The 10,492-nt window shown below is 55.7% G+C and overlaps 1 protein-coding gene across 3 annotated transcripts in view; it reads left to right on the top strand.

Moving 5' to 3' along the window:
- Positions 1 to 275: 275 nt before the first annotated feature.
- Positions 276 to 10,492, top strand: part of lmln (leishmanolysin-like (metallopeptidase M8 family)) — a 145,674-nt gene continuing 135,457 nt past the window's right edge. For 2 of the 3 annotated variants that reach the window (XM_038789793.1, XM_038789795.1), the window contains exon 1: positions 276 to 435. In XM_038789793.1, the coding sequence (XP_038645721.1) occupies positions 301 to 435 (135 nt within the window). In that variant the 5' untranslated portion in view covers positions 276 to 300. The remainder of the gene's footprint in view (positions 436 to 10,492) is intronic. The other variant, XM_038789794.1, reaches the window with a different exon arrangement.

Here is a 10,492-nt window from a genome sequence, read left to right as displayed (position 1 = left end):
ACCAATGACGGAGGAAGCAAATGTTTAAAGTGGTGGATGTGGTGCAGATGAAGCAAGCTGCTTTGTCCTGGATGGTGACTTTCTGGAGACCTTGGTGCCAGGTCTAGGAAGAACAAATTTACTAATCTGATTGACATGAGTTTTTAATATTTCACATTGACATTTATTCCAGAATACAATATTATTGGATGCCACAGTATTGGCTCCCACTCCGCTTGCTACTCACCCCCAACAACGTGTACAGCTCTGGTGAAGCACTGCGCCTGCGTCCTGCCGGCACGATGACGTCATCGCGGCCCCATGATGGCGTCCGGCTTCAGTCTTTGCCGGAGAATCCGGACCTGGGCCTTTTATATTGTTACCGGCATGATGTGTACCGTCATCGAAACCAGCACCTGTTATACATGTAAACACCGTGTTCCGGATGTGACGGAGGTGAGCAATCGTTGCAGGAAAATCAACCGACTCTATGAAGGAATAGAGCTGGGGAGTGAGAACTGAGATTGAACCAGAACAGGTGCTGAGCGACTAACTGTCAGCGGGCACGGAATGGGCACAGGCAGGCAGCGTGACCCGGGCACAGGCAGGCAGCGTGACCCGGGCACAGGCAGGCAGCGTGACCCGGGCACAGACAGGGAGCGTGAGCTGGGCACAGGCAGGGAACGTGACCCGGGCACAGACAGGGAGTGTGAGCCGGGCACAGGCAGGGAACGTGACCCGGGCACTGACGGGGAGTGTGAGCCGGGCACAGGCAGGGAACGTGACCCGGGCACAGACGGGCAGTGTGAGCTGGGCACAGAGAGGGAGTGTGTGCCGGGCACAGGCAGGGAGCGTGACCCGGGCACAGACGGGCAGTGTGAGCTGGGCACAGAGAGGGAGTGTGTGCCGGGCACAGGCAGGCAGCGTGACCCGGGCACAGACAGGGAGCGTGAGCTGGGCACAGGCAGGGAACGTGACCCGGGCACAGACAGGGAGTGTGAGCCGAGAACAGGCAAGGAGTGTGAGCCTGGCACTGACGGGGAGTGTGAGCCGGGCACAGGCAGGGAACGTGACCCGGGCACTGACGGGGAGTGTGAGCCGGGCACAGGCAGGGAACGTGACCCGGGCACAGACGGGCAGTGTGAGCTGGGCACAGAGAGGGAGTGTGTGCCGGGCACAGGCAGGGAGCGTGACCCGGGCACAGACGGGCAGTGTGAGCTGGGCACAGAGAGGGAGTGTGTGCCGGGCACAGGCAGGGAGCGTGACCCGGGCACAGACAGGGAGTGTGAGCCGGGCACAGACAGGGAGTGTGAGCCGGGCACAGGCAGGGAGTGTGAGCCGGGCACAGACGGGGAGTGTGACCCGGACACAGACGGGCAGTGTGAGCTGGGCACAGAGAGGGAGTGTGTGCCGGGCACAGGCAGGGAGCGTGAGCAGGGCACAGACAGGCAGCGTGAGCTGGGCACAGGCAGGGAGCGTGACCCGGGCACAGGCAGGGAGCGTGACCCGGGCACAGGCAGGGAGCGTGACCCGGGCACAGGCAGGGAGCGTGAGCCGGGCACAGACAGGGAGCGTGAGCAGGGCACAGACAGGCAGCGTGAGCTGGGCACAGGCAGGGAGCGTGACCCGGGCACAGGCAGGGAGCGTGACCCGGGCACAGGCAGGGAGCGTGACCCGGGCACAGGCAGGGAGCGTGAGCCGGGCAGAGGCAGGGAGTGTGACACGGGCAGAGGCAGGGAGCGTGACCCGGGCACAGTCAGGCAGCGTGAGCCGGGCACAGACAGGGAGCGTGACACGGGCAGAGGCAGGGAGTGTGACCCAGGCACGGACAGGGAGTGTGACCCAGGCACGGACAGGGAGTGTGACCCAGGCACGGACAGTGAGTGTGACCCGGGCACGGACAGTGAGTGTGACCCGGGCACAGGCAGGGAGTGTGACCCGGCACAGGCAGGGAGTGTGACCCGGGCTTAGGCAGGGAGTGTGACCCGGCACAAACAAGTGTGACCCAGGCACGGACAGGGATGTGACCCGGGCGCAGACGGGGAGTGTGACCCGGGCGCAGACGGGGAGTGTGAGCCGGGCGCTGACGGGGAGTGTGAGCCGGGCGCAGACGGGGAGTGTGAGCCGGGCTCAGACGGGGAGTGTGAGCCGGGCACAGACGGGGAGTGTGAGCCGGGCACAGACGGGGAGTGTGAGCCGGGCACAGACGGGGAGTGTGAGCCGGGCACAGACGGGGAGTGTGAGCCGGGCACAGACGGGGAGTGTGAGCCGGGCACAGACGGGGAGTGTGAGCCGGGCACAGACGGGGAGTGTGAGCCGGGCACAGACGGGGAGTGTGAGCCGGGCACAGACGGGGAGTGTGAGCCGGGCACAGACGGGGAGTGTGAGCCGGGCACAGACGGGGAGTGTGAGCCGGGCACAGACGGGGAGTGTGAGCCGGGCACAGACGGGGAGTGTGAGCCGGGCACAGACGGGGAGTGTGAGCCGGGCACAGACGGGGAGTGTGAGCCGGGCACAGACGGGGAGTGTGAGCCGGGCACAGACGGGGAGTGTGAGCCGGGCACAGACGGGGAGTGTGAGCCGGGCACAGACGGGGAGTGTGAGCCGGGCACAGACGGGGAGTGTGAGCCGGGCACAGACAGGGGTGTGACCCGGGCACAGAATGGGCACAGATAGGGAGTGTGACCCGGGCACAGAATGGGTGTGACGCCGGCACGGACAGTGAGTGTGACGCGGGCACAGAAGGTGAGTGTGACGTGGGCACAGAATGAGTGAGCCAGGCACAGGATGGGAGTGTGACGCGGGCACAGGATGGGAGTGTGACGCGGGGACAGGATAGGAGTGTGACGCGGGCACGGAGTGGGAGTGTGACGCGGGCACGGAGTGGGAGTGTGACGCGGGCACGGAGTGGGAGTGTGACGCGGGCACGGAGTGGGAGTGTGACGCGGGCACGGAGTGGGAGTGTGACGCGGGCACGGAGTGGGAGTGTGACGCGGGCGCAGAGTGGGAGTGTGACGCGGGCGCAGAGTGGGAGTGTGACGCGGGCACAGAGTGGGAGTGTGACGCGGGCACGGAGTGGGAGTGTGACGCGGGCACAGAGTGGGAGTGTGACGCGGGCACAGAGTGGGAGTGTGACGCGGGCACAGAGTGGGAGTGTGACGCGGGCACAGAGTGGGAGTGTGACGCGGGCACAGAGTGGGAGTGTGACGCGGGCACAGAGTGGGAGTGTGACGCGGGCACAGAGTGGGAGTGTGACGCGGGCACAGAGTGGGAGTGTGACGCGGGCACAGAGTGGGAGTGTGACGCGGGCACAGAGTGGGAGTGTGACGCGGGCACAGAGTGGGAGTGTGACGCGGGCACAGAGTGGGAGTGTGACGCGGGCACAGAGTGGGAGTGTGACGCGGGCACAGAGTGGGAGTGTGACGCGGGCACAGAGTGGGAGTGTGACGCGGGCACAGAGTGGGAGTGTGACGCGGGCACAGAGTGGGAGTGTGACGCGGGCACAGAGTGGGAGTGTGACGCGGGCACAGAGTGGGAGTGTGACGCGGGCACAGAGTGGGAGTGTGACGCGGGCACAGAGTGGGAGTGTGACGCGGGCAGAGAGTGGGAGTGTGACGCGGGCAGAGAGTGGGAGTGTGACGCGGGCAGAGAGTGGGAGTGTGACGCGGGCAGAGAGTGGGAGTGTGGCGCGGGCACAGAGTGGGAGTGTGGCGCGGGCACAGAGTGGGAGTGTGGCGCGGGCACAGAGTGAGAGTGTGACGCGGGCACAGAGTGGGAGTGTGACGCGGGCACAGAGTGGGAGTGTGACGCGGGCACAGAGTGGGAGTGTGACGCGGGCACAGAGTGGGAGTGTGACGCGGGCACAGAGTGGGGAGTCTGACGCGGGCACAGGTGCTGAGTCTGACGCGGGCACAGGCGGGAAGTCTGTCCCGGGCACAGGCGGGGAATCTGACCCGGGCACAGGCGGGGAGTCTGACGCGGGCACAGGCGGGAAGTCTGTCCCGTGCACAGGCGGGGAATCTGACCCGGGCACAGGCAGGGAGTCTGACCCGGGCACAGAGCATGCACTGCGAGTATGTATGATCCCGGACAACGAATGCACTCAGACAGTTTGACCCAAGCATGGAGGGTTTAAAGTTTTTGATACTTTGGGACCAGCTCTCGGTGACATGGCGTCCGTGCTGGACAACAGTTTGCACCTAAAAAGAATTGGGACCAATTACCTTGTTAATACATGGGAGTGTATTAGGGAGATTCCCGTACCAGCCTCCCCGGACAGGCGCCGGAATGTGGCGACTAGGGGCTTTTCACAGTAACTTCATTGAAGCCTACTCGTGACAATAAGCGATTTTCATTTCATTTTTCATTTCAATATGTCTTGGAAATAAAGCAGAAAATACTGGACAATCTCAGCAGGTCTGACAACATCTGTGGAGAGAGAAGGGAGTTAACACTGCGAGTCTGGATGGCTCTTTGTCAAAGCTGCGATTTAAAATAAGGATTTGGGAAGAAAAATGGGGACATACTGAAAGTAAAATGAAAAACGTTGGGGGCACATCATTTTAATAGTATGAACTCTACCCGCCATGTGTGAGGTTATTCCACCACTGCAAATCCTGCATTTGATACTGTTAAATAGATTGGTGTAATTTACCTTATGAAGTAGGCCCAGTTGTGGTCTACCCAGGTTCCCAGATAGCAGAAGCTTGTCTTAGCAAGGCGAGTAGGTAACATCCCCAGTTGGGCTTGCCTCCCAGGGAGGTTAACCAGGAAACGTTCACTCTTGTCTAAGTTCAATTTGTATGCAGGGAAGGAGCCAAAGGTCTTAAGCAAATTAAGAAACCTTTGTACCCTGGCTCAGAGGACTGGAGAATAGCCAATGTTGGTCTTTGTTTAAGCAGGGGAGCAGGGATAATCTAGGAAATTATAGGCGGGGGAGCCTTATGTCAGTGGTAAGGAAATTATTGGAGAAGGTTCTTAGGGACAGGGTTTACTCACATTTGGAAACAAATGGACTTATTAACAATTGGGTACATGGGGCGGCATTCTCCCCTACCCGGCGTGACGGAGGGTGCCGGAGTAGGGGAGTGGCGCCAACCACTCGGGGTCATGGTTTCTCCCCACCTTTGGGGGCCAGCCCCGCGCCGGAGCGGTTTGCACCAGAAGACTGGCGCAAACACCCGGCGCCCCCAGCCGCAGGGCTGGCCAAAAGGCTTTCGCCGGTCGGCGCATGAAAATGAAAATGAAAATGAAAATCGCTTATTGTCACGAGTAGGCTTCAATGAAGTTACTGTGAAAAGCCCCTAGTCGCCACATTCCGGCGCCTGTCCGGGGAGGCTGGTACGGGAATCGAACCGTGCTGCTGGCCTGCTTGGTCTGCTTTAAAAGCCAGCGATTTAGCCGAGTGAGCTAAACCAGCCCCATCTAAACCGGCATGCGCCGGCAGTGACGTCAGCGGCAGCCGTTCCAGAGGTGTTTTAAACCTCGGCGGCGGGAGAGGCCTCCCAGCGGCGGGACCTCGGCCTATCCGGGCTGGAGAATCGCCACAGGGGCCTCTCTGATCGGCGGGGCGAGATTCCTGCCCCCGCCACTTCCCGGGTGGAGGAAAATCTCTGCCACGGTGGGGGCGGGATTTTAGGCGCCCCCAAGCGTTTCTCCGACCCTGCTGGGGGTCGGAGAATTTTGCCCATGGTTTTGTGAAGGGGGAGGTTGTGTCGCACTAACTTAATTTAGTTTTTTGAGGAAGTGATTTAGGTAATTTATGAAGGAAGGGCAGTAGATGTTGTCTACATGGACTTCAGTAAAACCTTTGACAAGGTCCCTCATGGCAGACTGGTACAAAAGCTGAAGACACACGGGATCAGAGGTGAACTGGCAAGATGGATACAGAACTGGCTCGGTCATAGAAGACAGGATCGCGGTGGAAGGGTGCTTTTCTGAATGGAAGGCTATTACTACTGGTTTTCCACAGGGAATAGTGCTGGGACCGTTGTTCTTCATAGTATATATGAATGATATGGAGGAAAAGGTAGCTGGTTTGATTAGTAAATTTTCGGATGACACAAAGACTTGTGGAGTTACACATAGTAAGAGGATTGTCAGGATACAGCAGGATATAAATCGGTTGGAAACTTGGGCGGTGAAATGGCAGATGGTGTTTGATCCGGACAAATGTGAGGTAATGCATTTTGGAAGGTCTAATACAGGTGGGAACTATGCAGTAAATGGGGCAGAACCCTGGTATTGACAGACAGGGAGATCTGGGTGTACAGGTCGACAGATCTCTGAAAATGACAACGCAGGTGGATAAGGTAGTGAAGAAGACATTGGCATCATCATTGGCTTGCTTTCATCTGTTGGGGCATTGAGTATAAAAATTGGTAAGTCATGCTGCAGTTGTACAGAACCTTACTTAGGCCGCAAATGGAATATTGCGTACAATTCTGGCCGCCACACTAAACAGAAGGATGTGGATGCTTTGGAGAGGGTACAGAAGAGGTTTACCAAGATATTGCATGGAGCATATTAGCTGTGAGGAAAGGTTGAATAAACTCGGATTGTTTTTACCAGAACGACAGGGGTTGAGGGGGGACCCGATAGAGGTGTACAAAATTCTGAGTGGCATGCATGGAGTGGATAGTCAACCCCTTTTCCCAGGGTAGAAAAGTCTTACTAGGGGACATAGGTTTAAGGTGCGAGGGGGAAATTTAGAGGAGATGTGCCTGGCAAGACTTTTACACAGAGGGTGGTGAGTGCCTGGGATGCACTACGAGGGGAGGTGGTGGAAGCAGATATGGTAGCGACGTTTGAGAGGCACCTTGATGAATATATTAATAGGATGGGAATAGAGGGATATGGACCCTGGAAGGGCAGAATGTTTTAGTTTAGACAGGCATCATGATCAAAAGAACTAAGCTCATTACCCAAAAAACTACTACAGTAGTTCCCCGTTATACCGCTGGTGTTGGGGTCCAAGACAGCCACCCGCGTTGCATCCGAGCCGCGGATAGCCTACGAAAATTTTGAAAGAGCAACACATGGCCAGATAATGTTCTGCTGCGGGAAAGAATAATTACAAGTGAACCTATCAGGGTAGTTTCAGGTATTGTGGCTGTAATAGCCTTACAATGTAAGAATGGAAGGGCGTTTTAAATAAAAAAACATCAAAGTTCTTTCAAGTTTTAAATTTATTAAAAAATACCACTCAAAAATATATACAATAATACATAAAATAGCACTTACAAGCATATTTTTAAAAATCATTTAAATCACATGAAAAAGTCTGTGAGTTTCTTCTGGCACATCCCCTTCCTCATCTTGACTTGTGCTTGCCTCTGGAGGTTCTTCAGATGTAGTATGTATATGGGGTCGAAGTCATGTTGCTCTGTGTATTCTATGAGCCACTTCAGGTGGGTGATGGCATCCGAGTGGCTCTTTGCTGCAACTGTGGGCTGGGGTTCTTCTTCTTCTGCTTCTTCTTCTGCCTCCTCTTGGACGACCTGGAGCTGGTGATGGGACTTCTCAGCCTGAGTCTTGATGATAGGTCCAGATAGGGGGGTGCCACCAGACTGTTCCTGGACAAACCAGGCGAACACAGCCTTCTCCAAGTTAATGTCACTAGCGGTCCTTGCCTTTTTCCTGGCAAGCCCTTCACTCTCAGAAACTGTCTCAACATAAGTTCTCAAACTGTCCTCATCTTTCTCCCACCCACGGAGGGTTGACTCTGGCACACCAGTCTCTCTGGATAATTTTGCCTTTGTTTCGCCGTTTCTAATACGGTCTATCAAATTTATCTTTTCCTTTACTGTGTAAGACTTGCGCTTAGGCATTTTGTATTTATACGCTTTAATTACAAATCATCGCGGCTATTTATCGCGGCTAATCGGGCTAATCATCGCGGCCAATCGTAATGACAAACAAGTTCACCGGCTTAAAAAGGTGTTGTTTCAAAAAGAGTGAAAAAAGTTGGGGTCCATAAGCACCCCCGCCGTATATCGCGGGGCGCGGTATAACGGGGGACTACTGTATAATGAGCTGCAGCGAACCCTCCAAAACACTCCCGTTAAGTAACCCGTTAGTTAGCAGGGAGGCTCCCAACTGGAAAAAGAGAAAAATAGATACAAACAACAAAATACCAAAACCCGCTTTTAACTTGCGCACTGAAAAGAAGCTATATATTAATACACCAAACAGAACCCCACATAATGTAAAACCCCATTTCTAATTATTATGAGCCAGGGTTGAGAGAACACCAAAGTATATCATGGAGTTAACCTGACCCATAACTTTTTTTTTAAAATAAACAATTTTATTGAGGTATTTTTGGCATATAAAACAGCAACATTATACCGTAATGTACAAAAAGCAAACAAGACAATGCAAGCATCGGCTCCCCTCTGGCAAGAACCTGCCTCAGCAACCCCCTACTCTACACTACCCTAACACCCCCCCCATCCTGACGATTAATTCTCCGCGAAGAAGTCAACGAATGGCTGCCACCTCCGGGCGAACCCTGCCAGCGATCCTCTCAAGACAAACTTAATTTTCTCCAGCCCGAGAAGGCTCGCCATGTCCAAAAATCATACTTCAGACTTCGGGGGCTTTGAGTCCCTCCATGCCAACAGTATTCGTCGCCGGGCTACCAGGGAAGCAAAGGTCAAGATGTCGGCCTCTTTCTCCTCCTGGACTCCTGGGTCCTCCGAAACCCCCAAAATTTCCACCTCAGGACTCATTGCTACCCTAGTCTTCAATACCCGGGACATGACGTCCGCGAATCCCTGCCAGTACTCCCTGAGTTTAGGATATGTGTACATGATTTACTGGTCCTCCGGCACATCTAGCACATTTGTCCTCCAGCTCAAAGAATTTGCTCATCCGGGCCACCGTCATGTGGGCCCGATGTACGACCTTGAACTGGATCAGACTGAGCCTGGCGCATGTTGAGGCCGTGTTTACTCTACTCAAAGCGTCTGCCCATATGCCGTCCTCTATCTCCCCCCTGAGCTCCTCCTCCCACTTAAGCTTCAGTACTTCGTCTGTGCCTTCTCTACTCCCATTAGTTCTTTATAGATGTTGGAGACTCTCCCCTCTCCCACCTCTCCTCTGGAAACTACCCTGCCCTGGATCCCCCTTGGTGGAAGGCGTGGGAAGGATGGTACCAGTCTGCGTATGAAATCCCGCACCTGCAAGTACCTGAAATCATTCCCTCTCGCCAGCCCGACCTTCTCCTCCAATGCTCTCGTGCTCGGTAAGCTCCCTTCCAGGAACAGATCACCCATCCTCGCAATGCCCGCCCTCCGCCATAGTTGGAACCCACCGTCCGTACTCCCCGGAGCAATTAGGTGGTTGCCACAGATTGGGGACCAAACCGATGCTCTCACTTCCCCTATATGCCTCCTCCACTGACCCCAGATCCGTAGAGCCGCCATCACTATAGGGCTGGTGGAGTATCGTGCAGGCGGTAGCGGCAGAGGCGCCGTAACCAAGGCTGCCAAACTGGTGCCCCTGCACGAAGCAGCCTCCATCCGCTCCCAAACCGACCCCGTACCCACCATCCATTTCCTTACCATGGCTATGTTAGCTGCCCAGTAGTAGTTGCTAAAGTTCGGCAACGCCAGCCCTCCTTCCCCTCGGTTTCTCTCGACTATCGCCTTCCTCACCCTTGGGTACTTTCCCGCCCAAACAAATCCCAGGATAATTTTATCTAGCCTCTTAAAGAAGGACCGCGGGATGAAAATGGGGAGAGTCCCGCTGCTTTCAGCAACATCTCCCATCTGCTCTGCCTCAGAGCCATAGTGGCCCTGTTTCCTAGTTCCCCCTCAATCTTTTCACCTTCTGACCTATTGCTCCGGTACACACCCCCTGCCATAATAGTTTAAACCCTCCCGTGTGACACTAGCACACCTCGCGGCCTGGATATGTCTCTCCAGTTTAGATGCAACCTGGTCTTCTGATACAGGTCACACCTGCTCCGGAAGAGCTCTCAGTGGTCCAGATAACCGAAACCCTCCCTCCTACACCAGCTGTTTCGCCACGTGTTTAGCTGCTCTATCTTCCTATTTCTAGAGTCACTGGCACTTGGCACAGGGAGTAATCCTGAGATTACAACCCCTGAAGTCCTGTCTTTTACCTTTCTCCCTAGCTCCCTGTTGCAGGACCCCATCCCCCTTTGTGCCTATGTCGTTAGTACCAATATGTAGCACAACCTCTGCCTGTTTGCCCTCCCCCTTCAGGATGCCCGCTATCCGTTCTGAGACATCCTGGACCCTGGCATCAGGGAGGCAACATACCATCCTGGAGTCTCTTTCACGTCCACAGAAGCGCCTATCTGTGCCCCTGACTATAGAGTCCCCTATGACTACTGCTCTTCTGCGCTTTGACCCTCCCTGCTGAACATCAGAGCCAGCCGTGGTACCACTGCTCTGGCTGCTGCTGTTTTCCCCTGATAGGATATTCCCCCCAACAGTATCCAAAGCGGTATGCCTGTTTGAGAGGGGGACAACCACAGAGGATT

Source organism: Scyliorhinus canicula, chromosome 2 (assembly GCF_902713615.1).
Source record: "Scyliorhinus canicula chromosome 2, sScyCan1.1, whole genome shotgun sequence".
NCBI classification, from domain to species: domain Eukaryota; kingdom Metazoa; phylum Chordata; class Chondrichthyes; order Carcharhiniformes; family Scyliorhinidae; genus Scyliorhinus; species Scyliorhinus canicula.
The sequence above is the reverse complement of the archived record's forward strand: the minus strand, read 5'-3'. Positions and strand labels throughout refer to the sequence as shown.